The 20,264-nt window shown below is 36.9% G+C and overlaps 1 protein-coding gene across 5 annotated transcripts in view; it reads left to right on the forward strand.

Moving 5' to 3' along the window:
- Positions 1–8,575: 8,575 nt before the first annotated feature.
- Positions 8,576–20,264, forward strand: part of PKIA (cAMP-dependent protein kinase inhibitor alpha) — a 90,596-nt gene continuing 78,907 nt past the window's right edge. For 3 of the 5 annotated variants that reach the window (XM_009213239.4, XM_009213240.4, XM_003902887.5), the window contains exon 1: positions 9,261–9,584. Coding sequence is in view for 1 of the 5 variants with exons in the window: in XM_031669643.1 (XP_031525503.1) it covers positions 9,220–9,573 (354 nt within the window). In the remaining 4 variants the exon portion in view is untranslated. Of the gene's footprint in view, positions 9,585–20,264 lie in introns of all 5 variants that reach the window. The other 2 variants (XM_031669643.1, XM_003902888.4) reach the window with 2 other exon arrangements.

The raw sequence follows: 20,264 nt of genomic DNA on the forward strand, positions 1-20,264 counted from the left end.
CTCTTCTGTGATGCTTTCCTTAAGTACTCTTCTAGAATTAACTTAAAATGTGTTGCTTATACTCATATTATGTACAAAATTCTGCAGCAAAATTTATAACACTTTATTGCGATTTGTTCCCCATTGGATTGCAACTATTTTGAGGAAAGAAACTGGGTCTTATTCCTGGAATATAAAATAGTTCCAAGCACATAGTAAGTGATCAATAGATAATGTTTCATAAATAAAATAGTAAATAAAAATTAATGATTGTTTTATGCTACTTCTTGCTCTCTAGGAGCCAAGTCACAAATGCTTAGTTAAGTGCATTAATTTTTTTCTAATATGGAACAGAAAACTATTAATAAAAGGTCAGACTCATTGATGTATGCACAATATCAAGAATGGGATTTCTCATAATTTGTAGAGTTCCATATGCAACCCTAGCAAGTGAAGATTAATCAATTGCGGCCTGCCTTGTATTTATATTTATATAATCTCAAGCTAATTTAAAGAAAGCCATCATATCCTACTAAGTTGAAAAGTTTGAGACTTTTAATGTTTAAATAATGTTGAGACTAGCTCTCTTTTGTCATTCTGTATTCTCATTTTTTAAGATAATTTTAACATTTTAACTTCTTTGAATATCATCATTTCCAAATTCAGTTAGTGGGGGCCTTAACATAATAGCAAATTTGAAAACTAATAGAAGAGAGGTAAATGTCCAACAATTTGAACCTCTTTTGGTTAGTCTCCACATTTCTTTAAAAATAATTCCCGTTTACCACAATATCTACACTTTCAATCTTTTTTCCTACTAAAAACAAGAAAAAAAAAAAAATCATGTTGATGGTTCCGGAATCATCCACAAGGGGGCAAACTTACAACACATGTACAAGGCAGGGAAAATGAGCAATAATAAACTGGATTCATTGGAGAAAAAAAATGGAGTCACTAATGACATTAAGTCCATATTAGAAAGAAAACAATGCTAGTATAGCTCTTTGAGGACAAGATTTGTTATTCAATTTCTACTTTTTATTCCTATTTTCAATGCCAGAGGAAGTATGCATATCTGAAAGTTGGAGTCAGATGTAACAAAATCATGTAAATGTCTATTTAATGATAAGGAAAGGACTTGAAAACACTGTAAGCTCTCTTATACTTATTTCTATTCTGACAGCTTTAAATTTTATTTTTAAAATATATTTCTGAGATTGCTTTATCAAAAATGTATACCTCACCTAAGATGCTATCATTGTCTTAAGAGTCAAGAAATTACAGACAGGAATTCAACTAAAACAAAAATGGAAAATTTCTGTACAACACAGCAAACTGAGTTCTAGTTGTGTTTGCCCTTAACACACCCTGTTATGAGTCAGGGTTTTCAGTCCTTGTGATTCTTAAAGTTAAAATCGAGTATAAGACTATTGCTCACAGTCTAATGCTTACCCAGATCAGAGTCCATGGTTCCTATTAGAATCACTCTGCTGTATTCACTCCGAGCTCTGACGGCCATCACTCTCGGTTGTTTTGGCTGTACAAAATGCCAACCCCAGCAAAACAGAACCCTAGGCCAACTCAGCACCCGCACCAGGCAACTAACCATGGCTGGAGAAAACCCAGCAACTTTGCTAATTTGTCTCGTTTAAATTCATAATGATAAGCCTGAGTGAACTTGCTAGTACTTATTAGAAAACTCAGTGCAAATCAGTTCTCTTTCACTCCCTTCTAGGCAACTGTTTCAAAACTTCTCTTTCCTCACATCTCAAGTACCAATTCATCTTTCTAAATTCTCAGCTGCTTTTTATTTCATTGGGAATGCAGATGAGAGCAAGGCAAAATTCCCTAGAGCTCTGAACATCAAGTTTACCAACCTATCTGGGTCTACTTGAAGCCAAATGCTCTGTCTCCCCTCTCTTTTTGGGGAAGAAATACTTGTCCTCTGATCTAAGGCCAAATCCTCTCTCCTGCACTAGATCCCTTCTGAGTATGTCTTTTTTCCTGCATCATCAGTTACTTGTTCTCTACTAGTTGTTCCCACAGCATACAAAAATGTCCATCTCAAAGAAAAAAAAAATCCTTTTTTATTCCTATATCCTGCTCTAATTATTAGCCATTTCTTGCTTATTTTTATAACAAAACCACTTTTAAAAGGCTGCCTTTTATTTTTTTCACTTCATTTACTCATTTACACTATTTTTTGTTCTTTGATAAGGACACACAAATTCTTCTTATCAAGGAAATTAGGTATCTCCATGTTGCAAATCCTACACTCAATTATCACTTCTCATCTTAATCTACTAGCAGTGTAGGAGCAATAAACCCTCCCTCTTCCTTCTAAACCCTTGTCACTTTGCTTCTGGGGCAGCTTTCCCTATCTCCCTGCTCACTTCTTTTTATACCCTCTGTTAGATCCTCTGGCATGCCCCATGGCTCAGTCATCAAACATCATCTATTCTCTTCCTACACCTACCTCCAAAGTGATTTCATCCAGTCTAAAGACTTTATATATCATGATGACTCATAAATTTTCATCTACAGCAATGATCTCTCTCCCATGAATTTCAGACTAGTACATCCAGTTGTCTACTTCACATCTCCACTAAGATCTGATCAGAAACGCATAGCTACCAAGTCCAAAAACAAAGTCTTAATCCCCTAAATCTCACTGCCTTTTTAGGCTCTAAATGAACATTCACTCACCTACCTTTCTAACCCCATCTCCTAACAATTTGCCCCTTTGATCATTTCACTACAAAGAAACTAACCTTTCAGTCCCTGGAACACGCATGACGTATATGCTCACCTACTTGCACGTGCTAAACCTCTTCAAGTGTTCACACATCTTGCTTCTTTTGCATTGTCTTTAAATCTCTGCCCAAGTGTCCCTTACCACCTTATATAACTACCCCTATACCTGCATTCTTTTTTTTTTTTTTTTTCAGATGGAACCTCAGAGTCTGTTACCCAGGCTGGAGTGCATTGGCACGATCTCCACTCACTGCAACCTCTGCCTCCTGGGTTCAAGCAATTTTCCTGCCTCAGCCTCCCGACTAGCTGGGACTACAGGCATACACCACCATGCCCAGCTAATTTTTGTATTTTTAGTAGAGATGGGGTTTCACCATGTTGGACAGGCTGGTGTCAAATTCCTGACCTCAGGTGATCCACCTGCCTCGGCCGCCCAAAGTGCTGGGATTACAGGCATGAGCCACCACGCCCAGCCCTGCATTCCTACTCTGCTCCTTCATGGCCCTTTCCACCAACTAATATTAGTAAAAACTCTGTCTCCTTTTACTTGGACAAAATATCCACGAAGAAGAGCTTTATTTGTCCATTTTTGTATCTTCAGTGATTAGAACAGTAGTACTAGTACCCTGTACTCCATAAATAATCCACTGAATGAGTGTCAACTTGTCTGATGAACACAGGTCATTGAAGCTTATTTTTTAATGAAACTTAAATTTACCTTTTTAGTAGCCTAAATTGTATATAAGAAATGGATGAAAAAATTTTTCATTCATGAAGTATGACAGAGACATAATTCTTTATTGAAAGTATTTGATAATCTACTAAGTTGTATATGGTAAGAAATTGATGAAGAAATTTATCATTGATGAAGAATAATAGAGACATAATTCTTTATAATTATTATTCGATAGTCTACTCATTGCAGTAGAAAAGTTTTCATTAAACCATACTTTTCTTGAGAGGGGGATTTTATTGGTTTCATCATATTCTTAAAATAAAAGAAGTGAAAAAAAATGTAAAGTATTACCTAAGTAGATTGTTTTATCCTATGCTTTCATAATAATTTTTTAAAGGTTTATTTGAGTATTACTTACACCACAGTATGAAATGTATCATGTGCCATTTACTAGGTATGTCATCTAAGCAAACAGACATTTCACAATTAAATATAGAGTTCTGATTACAGCATAGTAGCTGTGTTACATAGATCTAGAATTTTATGTCAACTCCTTACAAGTATAAACAAAGTGAATTCTTCCTAACGTCAAAACAGTTTCTGTTCTGTTTATAGTCACTTCCCCTTCTTGCATTGTCCTGTTTCTGTTCAATCTGCTGTAACTCTTCAAGATCTAATACCAATCTTCACATAAATGATAGGTTTTTGTTCCCTGTATGATATATCAAAATGTTTTCATATTAGTATAGAAAATTCTTAGCCTACCTATGATTACTTGAATGCAACTCTTTCTATTGCTAGCTTTGCATTACATTTGTATGTATTTTACATGATCCACTTTCTGACCTCATTAAAAGAGTAGATGCTTTGTCATAAAATTGTAAGACTTCTGTAGAGCATGATTAATCAGCCCAAGCCTAGCAGACACAGACACACACACACACACACACACACAGAGTACCATTACCATGGAAATCCTTCTCCTACCCTTTCTCTTAAGTCAAAATTATGTAAAACAATATTGATTATTATTCATTAAGCGCCCAATTCTTTCCTAGTAGACCAAGTTCCCGGTTTCAGGCAGACCCCTACGGAGTGATGAGAACAGGAGACCTGGCAGGCAATGGGGTGACAGATGCTGGGGCCAAATCACCCTGACAACTCCTCTCAATAATAAATCTGAGAATCTAATCTCTGCTAAATTGTTAATGGCTGCAAATGAGATACTCAGTTACTCCTCTTGATAGTGTATTTGCATTTAAATGAGTTCTTTCTGGAAAGACTCCCTTAACCCAAAGGACTGGTTCTAAATGCTGACAGCTCCCAGCACACAGGGCCTCTGGCTCTGGTTTCACATTTTCCCTTGCTGAGACTCATGACATCACTAGGCCATTTGATCTCTAATTTGAGAATATCAGAAAGGAAGCATTACAGACCTCAAAGTCAAGGTCCAAAATTTAGGGTTTTTATTAAAAAATTTGTGCAAAGACAAGCCATAGGTTAAAAAAAAATTACATATCGCTGTATGTCAAGTTCCAAGAAGACAGATTCAAACCCTATATGTTGACATAAGACATTTCCCAATATCTTTCCCCTTTTCTTTCTGGTTTCCTTATGCCTCTTACCATGCTATAGTATCAGAAGCAGTTCAATCCTGCCGTTTAATGTCTTTGACCGTTGTCTTTAACACTATGAACACACTGATTCCTTTCCATGAATAGAAAGTACCTGGTAAGAATACTTTGATAGATGAATGTATCTATATTATCACAAGAAACTATCTTCAGTGAGTCTGGCTTTACAGATGGAAACTACCCTGGGAGATCAAGAAAACATGTTCTGGGACTGTCCCAAGTCGCCACAGTTGCATCCCTACTGCCTCAGGCAACTTGAAGAAAAAGATCAAACATCTTTCACAAACAATTGCTGTCTTCATTTCAGAAACAAGACAAAGTCAGGCTGTGAGTGGTGGGAATCCAGGCCTAAGTCTGTTCAACTACAAAACCTCTAACCTTCACAGTCATCTCAACCTTCTGGTTCTCTTCACCTTCTCAACCTCCTGCCTCTTTACTTTATAAGGACTTTTATCTTCAACATGAGATAACTAGCAAATCCTTCAACTAAATGATAAATTATGAAGGTTGAGCATGTTCTCTCATTCAAGGTATTTAGACTTTCAAAGGAGAAAGGAGACAGAAGCCTGCCCAAGTATGCAAGGATAACACTTATACAGTATCAGCTCCCTGAAGTTCCGCAGTGGCAATTTCACACCATCTCATTATAGCCTCACAGTAACAGTCTACAGTTTGTATCCTAACTTTTTGCCATGGCTTCCTTTGACAATCTGCAGCAACCTACATAACTCTTCTTAAAATAATGCTTTTAAATGCATAAAATATGTAGAATTGCAAAGGAAACTAATTACCAGTTTAAAATACTGTTTTCAAAATATTTAAAAACAAAATTCATGATATACAAAGGTATGGGCATTTAAACTCACTAAACAAAGTATAGGAGAGTTATATGTATTACTATACTTAAAAATTGTGATACTGTGGGAAAGGGTTAATTTTTATACTGCTTTACATGTACACTGAAAATGAACAATTATAGTAGTGAATGGTGGGAGCCATGATTCTCACTATTGGAATAGGAATTTATAGACAAGCAAAGGGAGGAGGCTAGAATGATCTATGTGTTAAAGGATTAAAGTTGGAGACATAAGTATGTGTTCATATTTAGCTTAATACAGATACAGAATGGTCACATATAGAAATACTTATGTATAGAAGCATGGGTAAGTATACACATATATTTCTTCACTGTCTTAGTTGAAAGGTCTAAGCAAAATGACCCGCCAATAATGACCATGTCTAGGGCCCAGGTCTTGATTTGTATTACCATTCTCCAGTAAAAGGAACAAGGGCTCCATGAAGAAATGGCTGATTCTAGGAATGAATCAGGAAGTATACAAGTTGAGACTGGAAGAACTTATAATACTATAAAGTAAGGGATTGTTAACGGCCCCACCGCTCCCACCACACACACACACTCTCACTCACTCATACATCAAAAGTCAAAGGAGCACAGGAACCTACTGAAAGAGCTTCCAATGGGCAAAAGTAGAACAAATTGAACAACAAAATAAAGTAATAATTGATTATTACCAAAAGCATAAAATATAATAAATCTCCATGAGTCTATAATATTGATATCAGTAAGTAATTCAATACTTGGTAGAGAATAGACAGATCTCCTGCGCAGAATTCCAAATACTTTACGTACACACTCTGCCTTCAGGGAGGTAGAGCCAAAGTCCCACTCCTTAGGTTTGGGCTTCATGTAGTTACTTCCTACAAGTACAATATAGAAGGGATGGGCAATAATGTTACAGTGGAGAAACCTGACAAACACTGCCTCAGTCAGACAATCAAGGTCAACATCACCAGTCATAAATCACATCGACACTATGGAACCTTAATATGATGTGAGGAAAATGGGACTTTACCTCTTTCTTTCTCCTGCCAATAGTTTACAACTCCAGTCTTGTCATGAGAAAAGCATCAGACAAATTGCAACAGTGGGGCCTCCTGGAAAATACTTGACCACTAGTCCTCAAAACTGTCAAGGTCATCAAAAACAAGAAAAGGCTGAGAAACTATCACAGCTAAGAGGAGCTTAAGGGAACATGACAACCAAATTTAGCGTGGAATCCTGGATAGATGTCTGGAACAGATTTAAGGATATTCGGTAAAAACCAGGGAAACTCGAATGTAGTTAGACTTTATTTATAGACTAGTTAGTAATAATGTATCAATATAGATTCATTGATTGTAACCAAATGATATGGTTCAGATTTGTGTCCTAACCCAAATCTCATGTCAAATTGTAATCCCCAATTTTGGAGGAGGGGCATGATGGGAGGTGACTTGATCATGGGGGAGGACTTCCCCCTTGCCTTTCTGGTGATAGTCAGTTCTCATGATATCTGTTTAAAAGTGTGGAGGAGCACCTCCCCCTTCTCTTTCTCCTGCTCCAGCCATTAGGGCCTGCCTGCTTCCCCTTTGCCTTCCATCATGATTATAAGTTTCCTGAGACTTCCCCAATCATGCTTCCTGTACAGCCTACAGAACCATGAGCCAGTTAAACTCCTTTTCTTTATAAATTACCCAATCTCAGGTAGTTCTTTATAGCAATGCCAGAACGGACTAATTACACCAAGGTACCATACTAATGTATGACGTTAATAGGAGACACTGGGAATGGGATATATCGGAACTCCCTGTATTATTTCCTCAATTTTTCTGGATACCAAAGCTGAAAAATATAGTCTATTAAATAAAAAATGTATGATAATTTGATTATAACACCAGTGTAGTGATATACTGAGATATCTATAAAAACAGCAATAAGGAATTAGCTATTGTTTCTATTGGTAACAAAGTCACAGGTACTCCTAACATTCTTGTGGTTTGTTGCCTGCATTTATGTTTAAAGGACATGCTAAATGCTAAATTTCAGAGGTTAGTGAAATTAAAAATGAAATTTTCCCATCCAAATTCCACACTCTGGAATTCTATTCATATACCCCTTTTATACAGATTAAGAATCTCCTGCTCTATGATAATATTAATGACCTAATGTTATGAAAGTGAGTCTCAGAGCGATGAATTAAGCTGTTCTAACTTTCAAAGAGCATACATTCTATGGCCAAGAATTCTAAGTTTTGTTGGAAAGCTCTTGGCTACATTACTACCTAACTTTTGGACTGATAGAGGGATAGAAACATTTCATTTAGCAAAGGTGCTTCCCTGGCCTTGTGCAATTGCACTATTTAGGTTGCTGGACAAATCTATAGTGTAAAACTGGCCTGTATCAAGTGATGGTCAATTCGAACAGCAAGGCAAGTTAAAAGAGGGAACTCCATTCCACAGAACCCTAGTGTCAAGGAACCTCCCTGCTGGAAAATTACTCAACAGCTAGGGGGAATCCCTGGCTCAGCTACAAAGAGAGCAAATTTAGGCTCATTTTTCCTTAAACATTCAACCCTCACACCAGAAAAGATTTGGGAAAGAAGCAAAAGTGGAGGGTGGGGGTGGGGGTGGGAGTGGGGGTGGGGGTGGGGGTGGAATGGGGAGAGAGAACAATCTTGTTAATAAGGGCTTATATGAACACATGCTTGTTTCATTCCCAAGGCAAATTTCATAAATCCTTAGGGAAAGAAAGAGATACAGTCATCTGCTAATGTAGATTCTGCATTTTGATTTCCAAATGTTACAGCTGTCACCACAACGGTTTGTCCAATTATGTGGCAGGGAAGGGAGGGGGTCCAGAGCAGAGGGAGTAGGAGGAAGAGATGTTAGAGGGAACATCTGTGCACAAGTGCACCATAAACACAACAAAATCATGGGGCCACCCTGCTGCTTCTTTGAGCACTTTCTCCGGTTGGCCCCACTTCTCCAGTCTTTTGGGAGATTCCCGTTCTATTCCGTAGACGAAAGGTTCTAGCTTTCAAAATTGTGAGTGGTTGGGCTGTGTGTGTACGTGTATGTGTGTGCGTGTGTGCATGTGTGTCTGTTGGGGGGGGGGGCGGGTGATGGAGCCAGCTATGAAGGGCTTAGAAAGCTTAATTACCAATTTAAAATGTTCTTGTAGTGCTTGAATGTTTATTTTAAAAGACATTCCTGCTCTCAAATTCAGCCAAATGAACAATGCTGATAAGGAAGATGAAGAGGGTGGGAAACCCACACTGGCGAATGGAGCAGTCCATGCAGCCGGGGTGATGGGGGAGCGCTCAGAGGAAGGACGCTATGCAGAGAGAGCCCCCCCTGGCTCTTCTCTCTCGGTCCATAATCCAGCAATGCTGCAACTGTAAAAGCATTAACAGAAAACCAACCCACAACCTCGGGGGGCAGCGACCGTTGGGTGCCAGTTTCAGGCTGCCTTCCGTGGGGTCGGGAGCGGCCCCGCTCCCCCTGCGGCTGGCGCGGAATGTGGTGATCCGGCCCGGGGCGGGGATGACTTCATGCGGCCAGAGCTCGGCGGCGGGAGCGACGGCTGCAGCTGGCAGGTGGGGCGCGGGCCGGAGCGAGCGGACCGAGCACTCGGCGGGCGCGGCGGGACTCCGTCCCGTGGCGGCGGGCGCGGGAACCTGCGCTGACTAGGTCCGGGGAAGGTAAGCAGCCCAGCCCCGGTGCTCCCTGGCCACATTGCGTGGAGCTTTCCGCTTGATTAATAATAGGGTTTGCAGCTCGGAGGGAAGAAGGGGAGAACCCCGCTGCTTTCTGCAATGGGAAAAGGAGCAGCAACTAGGATGGAAATGTTAGGCGACCAAGTGCAGAGGTTGGAGGAGCAGTGTTACTGGGCAAACAAAGAAGGCGTTCTTGCCTCTATACACTTTTGAACGTGATCTACCATTTCAGTGCCAGATTCGTGTAGACAGTGAAGAGGACTCAAAATGTAAAATAATTTGAATTACTCTCTTCCTTCTGTGCCCCTCTCAATGTCAAAACACCTGCTTCAAGACTGAACCTTTAGAAAGAGCCTGTATTTGCAGGGGAAACTTCTCTTATCTCCTGGAGTTCAGCTTGGGTTGAGCAGCACTTGACATCGCTTCTCCCTTCATTTGCCATTTTCTCTGTCAATCATTTCATTGATCTTTTTCGGAGATGCTGTGCCCATTCACAGGCCAACTCTTGTCAGCTCTTATCCGCTACCTGGGTTCCATGACTGATTTTGTCAAGGTCCCAAAAAGGGCATTGCCTCACACAGATTTCTTATTCAGTATTCTACCTGTATACTGTTACCTGTGTCCTTCCCCCAAATGCATGGAATGAAATATCCTGTTTGTAGCCCTGTACCAACATGGTAGCCCATTAACTCCGTTCGCTGTAGTCACTGTGGCTACTTGCAAGCTAGAGAGGACACACAGAATCCACTGGAGTGTGAGGGATGTTCCCTATGCATAGGCATAGGTAGAAGTAAAAATGTGAATGCCAGTCCATCCAGTTTTTCTTGAAGCAATTTTAGTCCAGCTGGGTTTTGAGACAGCTAACTGTTAAGATTTGGGACAAATCGTTTCCAAAAGGTAGGGGAGTCCGTTTGCCTCTAGGATTCCTCAATAACCTCAAAAGAGTTTCCAGTGAGGCTTTCCCCGTAGGCAGTCAGAAAGCCAATGGAGCTGCCCAATCTAAGCCCCTGGTTATTTGAGTATCCTCTAGTTTGTCTTGCCATTTGCAGGTTCCTATCCTTCATCCTAGGATTTTCCCTACAGACCCCTTGCTACTGAGCCCAAGTGCCTATCCTTGTTGCCACCTAGAGATGTACATTTGAATAATATGCTGTGAAATGGTTAAGATGGCTGTTATGGGGATTGCAAACGTGCTGCCACTTCACCAACAGAGAACAGTTGCAATAAGCCAGATTGTGGGGTATCTGTGTGCCAATGTTCTATTTAAAAGGAGATCTGTTATCTTTAAACTTGAAATTAGAGAGACTGACTCAACAGCCATGCAATTTTATTTCAGTAAATTAAATTAGAAGATCAATGAAAAAGAGGGGCAGAATTGGTAGCTTTAAAATTTTACCTCTGCTTATTTTCCTCTTTGAATATTATTTTTAAACAAAGATACTAGTATGGAAAATCATGTTAATCATATTATATATCATTCTTGCCTTTCTGATTGCAAATTTCTTTTTTTACAAAATACACTTTCGAAATATTTGAATTTGTTTCTTTGTCTGCATCTTCAGTATATGAGGCATAGGGTGTGTGTGTGGCGAGGGGGGCAAAGCCCACTACTGAGTGACCCACTCCAGGAACCGTCCCTTGGGGTCAGTCAGGTCCCTTTTTTGTTATTATTATGTGTCAAATAGGGTTTTGGTTTGGAATATTAACTTCTTGAGATTCTAGAATTTTTACTCAGTCACATTAAAAGGTAACAAAGAACAAGATCAACAACAAACCCTCTATTCTACCACCTTTCTTCTAGTATTAAAATACTTAACCATATACATCATTATGCTGAAGAAGAATAATAAATATTAATATAGAAGAATAATTTTAATATAATTATTCTAAATAAACCTAAGGTATATGACATGCAGATTAGTACAATTGATCTTAGAAATACAATGCAGTTTCTGTAATGTTGACAGTCACCTTTCTGTTGAAGAGCAAGTGCGTGAGAATATCCTAATGATGGTTAGAAATTCGAAGTGTCTATCATTTACTTTCTGAAGAAACAAAACTCTTTGGCAGGAAATAGTTTCAGGATTAGGAGACTAGTGCTGCCTACGGTGGAATAATACTTGCTAGTGATTTTGCAGGTGAGTTGAACCCAACAATTTATGAATTGGAGTTGGAGAAATCTTGTTAAGAAGAAAACAAGTTAGAAAATTTAATTTTCATTTTAGTACAACTGAGGAAGATAATCAAACTGAAGGGATTTCTGAATTTGGACTTTGTTATGTTTAAACAAGTTTGAGGAAAGTTTCTAAATTTAGAAGCCTAAGCAGGAATGTATGTATGATTTTATGTCTGAAACTGATTTATGACTTTATTTCCTTTCCTTAAAATGTTTCCTAGGGAGAGGAAAAACTAATTGGCTGGTGTTCAGAATTGAAAGAGGAATGAAAAATGGAAGGATGTGCATGATTAGATGCTAAATGACTAGACACTAAATGAACTGCAGGCACTTTTGTGTTTGACAAGATAGAACTGAAGTCAATCTACTGCTTTCCAATTGTGTTAAAAAAAAAAAAAAAAAGTTTAGTCTGCTAGGCAGTGTTACCAGAAATTTAGAGAGTAAAAATTTAGGAGTCAAAGTTGCCCTCTTATAACAAAATATCTTTTTCTGGTGCTGCATTACTGCCATTAGCTACAATTGAAATAGCCTTAAGACTTGAGGCTGAGGCAGGAGGATTGCTTGAGCCCAGGAGTTTGAGGCTACAGTGAGCCATGATGGCACCACTGTACTTCAACCAGGGTAACAGAATGAAACCCTGTCTCAAATTAAAAAATAAAATAAAAACTTTTTTAAAAGTTATGAAATGTTGAAATGGAAAAGGAAAAAGAATAGCAATAATAAAGCTCAAATAGTAATATCATTTCTATTCAACCAGTGACTCCACTGAGAATGGGCAGAAAAAGGACTATTTTGAAAGTTGCCAATGACCTCTAAATTGCCAATATTTCATCCTGTTCATTTTATACATTCTCTTCTATGTTCTTCTTTGATTAAATATTTGTGTTTAAAAGGTATTAAGTACTATGTATCAGGCACTGTGATATCTCTTAATCTAATTTGTCACTAATTCCCTTAAAGTACCCCATGCCCAACCTCAACCAAGTGAATCTTCTTTCCAATTTGTACCCGATGGTGGCATGCCTATGTTTTCATGTATTCTTTTAGCCCATCCTGTTACATGTTGAAACCTTGTTCACCTCAGATACTGACTCATTTATGAAGCCTTCCCCACACCCACCTTCCTTCCCTCATCAGATGTGTCCCTCTCTTCTTTAAATTCCTATAGCACATTCTATTTTGGGTTATCCTTCATGTGAACATGCTTTGTCTGCTCTTCTAAGAAAGCAGGGTCTGGGAATAAGTTTTGATTTCCTGCAGCTCTATGGTGCCTAGCTACATATATGTATTATGGCTGTTCAGCAGTTTGATTTTAGTGAAGAAATAAGTTATTTTCCAGAGTTATAAATCTATCTACCTACCCTTCTCCACCAGCCAAGTTAAGCTCTCAATATATGTGCAAATGCTAATTTGTTTTTTAAAAAAATACTTATAATAATAGTAAATATACTATTCAAATCTTTAAATCTACAAAAGGTATTGTGAGCTTAAACGTCCTTAAATGTATACTAAAAGCATGGTGAGCATAGCAAAACAAATCTTTAATGAAGACGTTGTACCTGCTTTCAATATTATTGCATTCTAAGCAGGAGAAGGCACCTTATCCATATGAGAATTTATCTTGTTTCAAGCCACTCTTCTAGGGACTTGCATCTTTGGTATATCATTTGATGTTTATACTATATGAGAATTTTACACTGAGAAAACCTAGGCTCACAGATGTCACCTGAATGGCAGAGAATTTTTTTCCATATTACCACCCGCTCTTTGAAGTGTAACAGAGTAAGGGAAAGCATTGTAAAAACACAAAGTCAGAGCCATCAGAATAGTTTCAAGTTGTTTTGTGATTAATCTTTCCAGCTTTTTAAACTTTTAGGTTAACATCCCAAACTTTTGATAACTCAGTAAAATTTGTGCATCTTCTCCCCAAGTACAAACAGAAGCATACACATATAATTTTGCATACAAATGCAGGTGTTTGTGGATTCACTAAAGCTGTCTTTACAGAATGGTTAAAGAACATCTATTTGTGCTCCCCTGGACAATATGTGTGTCCTTTGTTAGCCCTTACATTTCCAGTACTTGAGGTTCTCCTTCTATTGTTCTCCCTGCTTTAAGATCTGAAATGACAGCCCTTCACTAACACTGACATGAAGACAACTGATGACTAGGAAGCAAGTGCTAGTGAAAATAGTGACTTGAAGAACCTTGATTCACAGAAAAGGCAGGAAAGGGAGCTCCGAACGTTACACATTCCAAATGACTTAAAGTTTTCCAATCAAAGCCATTTTTACAAAAAAGAAACTGTTCTCAGACTTAAGAGTATCGTACTGCCACGTATGTGGGAAAACATTGCCAGCAGTTCATTGGTGTAGTCCACTTTGGAATATATTCAGTTCTCTTAGGATGGACTTATTAACTGTCTCAATATTAATATTTCTTTATGGTAATGCCATCTGCAGTAATATATTTGTTTTTGCCAAGTTAAGGAAAGAATGATAATTTATGTTCATCCCTCCTAGGTTCTAAAACAAGCACCAGCCTGAAAGAGCTGCATATCATTTTAGATTCATAAAAATGCATTCAGATTCTCAGCTGATACTTAAAGGGACTGGTACTAGCAAGCATGGTTCCTGTCGATGTATTCAAAGAGCATTCCAAGAGGTGTGACAAGAACAACATTAGTCTGGAAAAAAAAAAAAACAGAAATGGAAAGATAGAAAACTCAAAAGGACAACTTAAGCTGTTACTTTCTTTACATTTCCCAAATACCTTCTTTTGTACCAAAATAAGATTATAACTATATAAGCATATAAAATAAGTAAAATGCTATGAAAACTTTATAATATGCTCGATATCAGGTAAGTTTATATTTTATAGATTTTATAATTAAAAATTTATTTCTGGTAAAATATACATAAAAGTTACTGTTTTAGCTATTTTTAACTGTATAATTAACAATGTTGGGCAACCATCACCACTATCAGTTTTCAGAACCTTCTCATTATCACAAACAGAAATTCTATACACATTAAACAATAACTGTTCATTTCCCCAGCGCCTGCTAAACACTGTTACACTCTCTGTGCCTATGAATTTGCATATTCTAGCTACCACAGAAATGGAATCACACAATATTTGTCTTTTTGTCTCAAGCTTTTTTCACTTAGTATAAATGTTTTCAAAGTTCATCCATATTTTGGCATGTATCAAAACTTCATTCCTTTTTAAGGCTGAATACTATTTCATTGTATGTATATAACACATATGGTAATTTTGAATTGCAAAACACTTTCAGTACATTCTTTCTGTTACATTAAACATGGCTAGCATATAACACCACCATATTATCTTCCATAGATGTCAAGTAATATATACTATGAAGGTGCCATAATTTATTTGGTCAAAACCCATTGAAAAACATTTACTTAATTCCAAATTGTTTTGTGACTTCAAGCTATGTGGTAATAAACAAAGTAAATTAATACATATGTCTTTATATGTTGGTACTTTTACTTTTGATCAAAGAATGCTTGGAGTGGTATTGTTGGGTCAAAGATTATGCCCAGATATTTATAGTTTGAATACTCTAAATACTGTAGTACATAGACTATAAAAATCCTAACATTCTGCAACAGATAGTATTACTGAATGTTCTGGAACCCTTTCATACTATCTTAAAAATCAATGCAGATACTATAATGAAATCCACGGAACATGATCCGAGCAAGGAAATATTCTCACTTTTTTCATTTCCAGTTCATGGAGGAAAAATACTATTCACAAGTATTGAGAGAATTAAAGTCTCTCAATCATGCATTTTGTCATCATAGATGACAAAGTGCATCATAGATGTCAGTTAAGTCTTGTAATAACAATGTGGAACAGTAGAAACATCTCCAAATAGTTTTTAGGGATTTTGTTTGTTCGCACCAGCAATAGGTTATTTGTATCAAACCTAATCTAAAATTTGGTCTGGTTTTTTTGTTCAAATTTATGTACCTACATTATGGTAAATCTTTTATTTTCTTAGTTTCTCTTTAATGTATTAATTTTAGTTTATTCTGAAATAGAATAATAAAGCCCAGTGATAAGAGTGCCTTATTTAAGCTAAACTAAAACATATTTGGCATATGTGAAGTATAAACAGAACTGGCAAGACTTTTAACCATCCTCCTCAGCAGAAGACAGTTTCTATTGCATTGGCCAGGAAAGGAGAAGCATAAGGCTTGCTGGAGATTGCATCAGTTTTTAATTAAACACTAAAATGCTAAAAGGGCAAAGATGGAGCAACATGTCTTATATATTTGAGTAGCTACTTAAAATTAAAGGGTTGCAAGAACATTTATTTAGTTGGACAGACACACTCCATAGTGTAGCTGACCCTAGACATGTCACAACTGCATTTTAAAGTATGCTTTTTCTTCGGTTTATTGGGGTGGAGGGAATCATCAATAAACATTTATCCTATGGTTTACCTCTATCTTTATGGTTGTCTGATTAAACCCTCTTTGAAAAACAGATATAAAACAAATCAGCATTCTGATCTTGGCCTGAATAAGCAACACCACGGCCACACCTTCTTAATGCACTGCTGTGGTTACGAGACCAAAGGGTAGAAGCAGCAGTGTTTTGGTCATTGCAATAGTCACAGCAACACAGCCTGCTGCATTCCTCACTTATATACTGCAGAATCTGACCAAATAAACACAGAAAAATTAGTAATGCCTTTAACGCAATTCTTGCACAACTCTCCATGATCTTTCATACTCAGCTTCTCTGATAATTGAAATGTAGGGGAAAATAACCAGAATGTTAAGATCCCTTATCCATTTACAAAATGTAATTTTGCTGGGACTTGCAGAAATAACATTGAATCTGAAATTGGTGGGCATCCAATAGAATCACTAGAAATAATCTGTCAAAATCACTCAAATACAAATTTAGATTTAAAGACCAGAAAATTCTAAAGAGTAACTATGGTAATATATTAACAATTTAGTAAAAGAACATTATATATATATATGAGTTTCTATTTATAAGATATACTCATTGAAGAATAATGGATTTTTAAAAAGGATTTATTCTGAAAAGACTATTTTACCACTTTTTTAAACTAGTGCCATCAAAAATAAATTGTGACAAGTCACTGTCATCCAAGTTAGTCTCTCTCGTGGCTCTCAAGGAAGTGAGTAGTTCTTAGGGAAATGGCTTTCTCAAATTTGTGCTTTTCTGCAGTGAGTCAAGCTGAAATAAAATGAGGCTGCTATTCTTAATTATTTGTTACATGCCCATATTTATAAGAATTACCTAATAATCAGTACAAAAGGGTTTTATGGTAACTAAAAATGTACCTATTGAGACTCTCCATTGATAAAAGTTGGCTAAGATACAGCTGGTGATCCTATAGAAATCTAAATTACATTTTTTTCATCTTCTCCAGATTAGAGAATAACTCAGGATTTCAAAGCAAAGCATGAAAAAGTAGCATTTGACATATTTTATCAATGTTAAGATTTCTGGGGAGCTTATCAGCATCATATACTCTAAGTACTCAATAAATATAAATTGTTATTTCATAAGTAAAATATCAACAGCATAAAAATTTCTGTAACTCAAGTGGCCACTATGGTATAGGGCTTTACTATAGGAGATTACAAAATATTAGTTGAACAACAAAATGAACTAATACCATTTATTTTTGAAAGCTATCCCCTAATACAAAATGATTGGTATTCTACACAAGCTCATTGTGATTCCTTTTGTAGATGTGGTAGGAGTGAATTATAGATAAAACTACCCTCTCCCCTGGTTCTTTTAAAACTATACTCTCGACCGGGCGCGGTGGCTCAAGCCTGTAATCCCAGCACTTTGGGAGGCCAAGGCGGGTGGATCACGAGGTCAGGAGATCGAGACCATCCTGGCTAACATGGTGAAACCCCGTCTCTACTAAAAATACAAAAAACTAGCCGGGCGTGGTGGCGGGCGCCTGTAGTCCCAGCTACTCAGAGGCTGAGGCAGGAGAATGGCATAAACCCGGGAGGCGGAGCTTGCAGTGAGCCGAGATCGCGCCACTGCACTCCAGCCTGGGTGACACAGTGAGACTCCGTCTCAAAAAAAAAAAAAAAAAAAATACTCTCGTCTCTCTGGGGTATTATAAGTTGAAAATTAGAAGTGAATCATATCTTACTGGAATTTTTCTAGTAAGTAGTTCAAGACACTTAACCATACACCTTCTATTTACCCAGGGCAGGAAAACATGACATGCCCCTTTTCAACTACAGCAGATGGGGACTTTTAGAAAACTCAGAATGCAAGACAGAGATTATAATGATAGAATATTAGTCAGCACTTCTTTTGTCTGCATCTCTTTTTCAGTCTCATTTATTGTAAAGAACACAATCATAGTTAAGTACAGTTACTATCAACTGAAAATGTTTTCAACCTGCATACAGGTGTGAGATAGTGGGCCGGTCTGTCACATCTTCAAGAGATGTGCTGGAGTGACATTTCACCACAAAATTCAAACCTGACACTAAAATTATCTGACATTAAACAGTCCATCAAATAAGAGGATGAATGTTGGCATCTCGCTCATCTATTTAGAAAAGAAAAATCGCTAACATTTTTAGGCAATACTTAAATGTTTAAATTTTTTCCTAATAAACAAAATGGAAAATGAAATAAAATGGCATTACGGTGTTATGAAAGCAAAGCAATTAGGTTAATCTCAAAATGTCTGACTGTAAAGTTGTAACAATTTTATTCTCAGAGCTCTCAGGCAACTTTTGATCATTTTCAAGTTCAATCAAGAAGCTCTAACCATTATCATGAATATATTCTGATCACTGGGCTTTCCTCCTCCCTTTTGCTATTTATTTTTAATTTATTTATTTGGGGACATTTTGGCTACCACTTATATCCAGATCATGTCTTTCAGGAAATGAATTTGGGCTTTGAATCATACCTTTACCATTTACTAGCTGTGTGATTTATACATTACTCAACCTCTGTGAGTTGTTTCCTGATATTTAAAACAGGAAAATCACCGAGTTGTGGTGAAGATGAAAGAAGATAACATAAAGGAGAACTTAGTGAAGTGTCTGAAATATACATCGTAAAGGTTAATATTTTCCATTTTTATCGTTTTTATTTCCACTGACAACTTATACAGTCAGACCTCATTACTACATCTTTTCCAAAATGTTCATGAATTATTTTTTCTACCCCTCCCCATGTAAGTTAAACTAAGCCTTGAAATGACCCTGAATCTCACTGGAAAATGTCTTAATGCAGATACTGCCAGTGTCAGGAGAGGTTGTTAGGCTCTGATCAGCAGTGGCTGTGGGAATTAGATCTAGCTTCTATTTTTAACTCTCAAGTAGTTGATTGGATCACCTGGCAAAAGTCAATTGGCTATTAATTCTTCATCTTATTTTCTTTGAATTGTACCACATGTCTAATCACTTGTTTCACTGGCTCATTATCAGAAATGATATTACGGGCATTAAATAAGTGTGCTTATTTCAGAAGCAAAGTGCCATATAAAATAGGAATGTCAAAAGCCTTTGAAGATCCTGCTATTTGGCTAACTCAAATAGTTGTTGTTGTTTCTAATGTGTAACTATTGGAGAAGTTTCATATTATTAAGTTGTCCAAAACCAAAAATTAAACTGTAACTCCATTGTAGGTCATACTCTTGTTGGTCTATAATACATTTCTATTTTATTGAAGCCCAAAGAATTTACAGAGACTGTGCAAACATTATTATTCAGGGACTTATTACTAGGTGCTACTGATTAGATTTGATGAATAGCAAAACTGTTAAACTAAAATTTAAAAAAAAAAAAATAGAGCCTCACTTAATGTGGAACCTTTACTAGGAGAAACACCAGCCTATAAAAGCTGCATTTTTAATGACATACTCACATTAGTATGATGACAATTTTTGTTGGGCTTGCAAAGCACACAATATTACATTTTTTTCTTATATGGCTTTCTGTTATTGATACGGGCCATTTGGGTTTTAAAAAACAAGTACAAAAACTGCCTGGGACCTTACATTTAATATGCCAATCACAGTTATTCACAGGGGAGAATTTTTGTGGTGAGCAAGAACTGCAGCCAAATTTGTTAATAATTTACTGCCATTAGTAGAGTCTCTTCATGTGTTCCTGAAAATAACTTCATTCTTTCAAGTAAAAAGTATAAATCATCAGTATAAGTTTGTCTTAAATCTCCAAGCCAATATTGTTAATCCCTATTTAAATGCTGAATTGATTGGCTGTTTGCCAAAAGCTTGAGGGGTAAATTTGGGGCATAGTCTGATTTTAAGATGAGATGTTGGAAACACTGAAAAATGTATGCTTTAAACATACATGTACATACAAGTACACATATATTTTATATTATAAACTATAATTATGTATATATGTATTTATGTATGTATTCATTAATATTTTCTTCCTATTTCAAGTATTTGATTCCTT

Source organism: Papio anubis, chromosome 8 (assembly GCF_008728515.1).
Source record: "Papio anubis isolate 15944 chromosome 8, Panubis1.0, whole genome shotgun sequence".
NCBI classification, from domain to species: domain Eukaryota; kingdom Metazoa; phylum Chordata; class Mammalia; order Primates; family Cercopithecidae; genus Papio; species Papio anubis.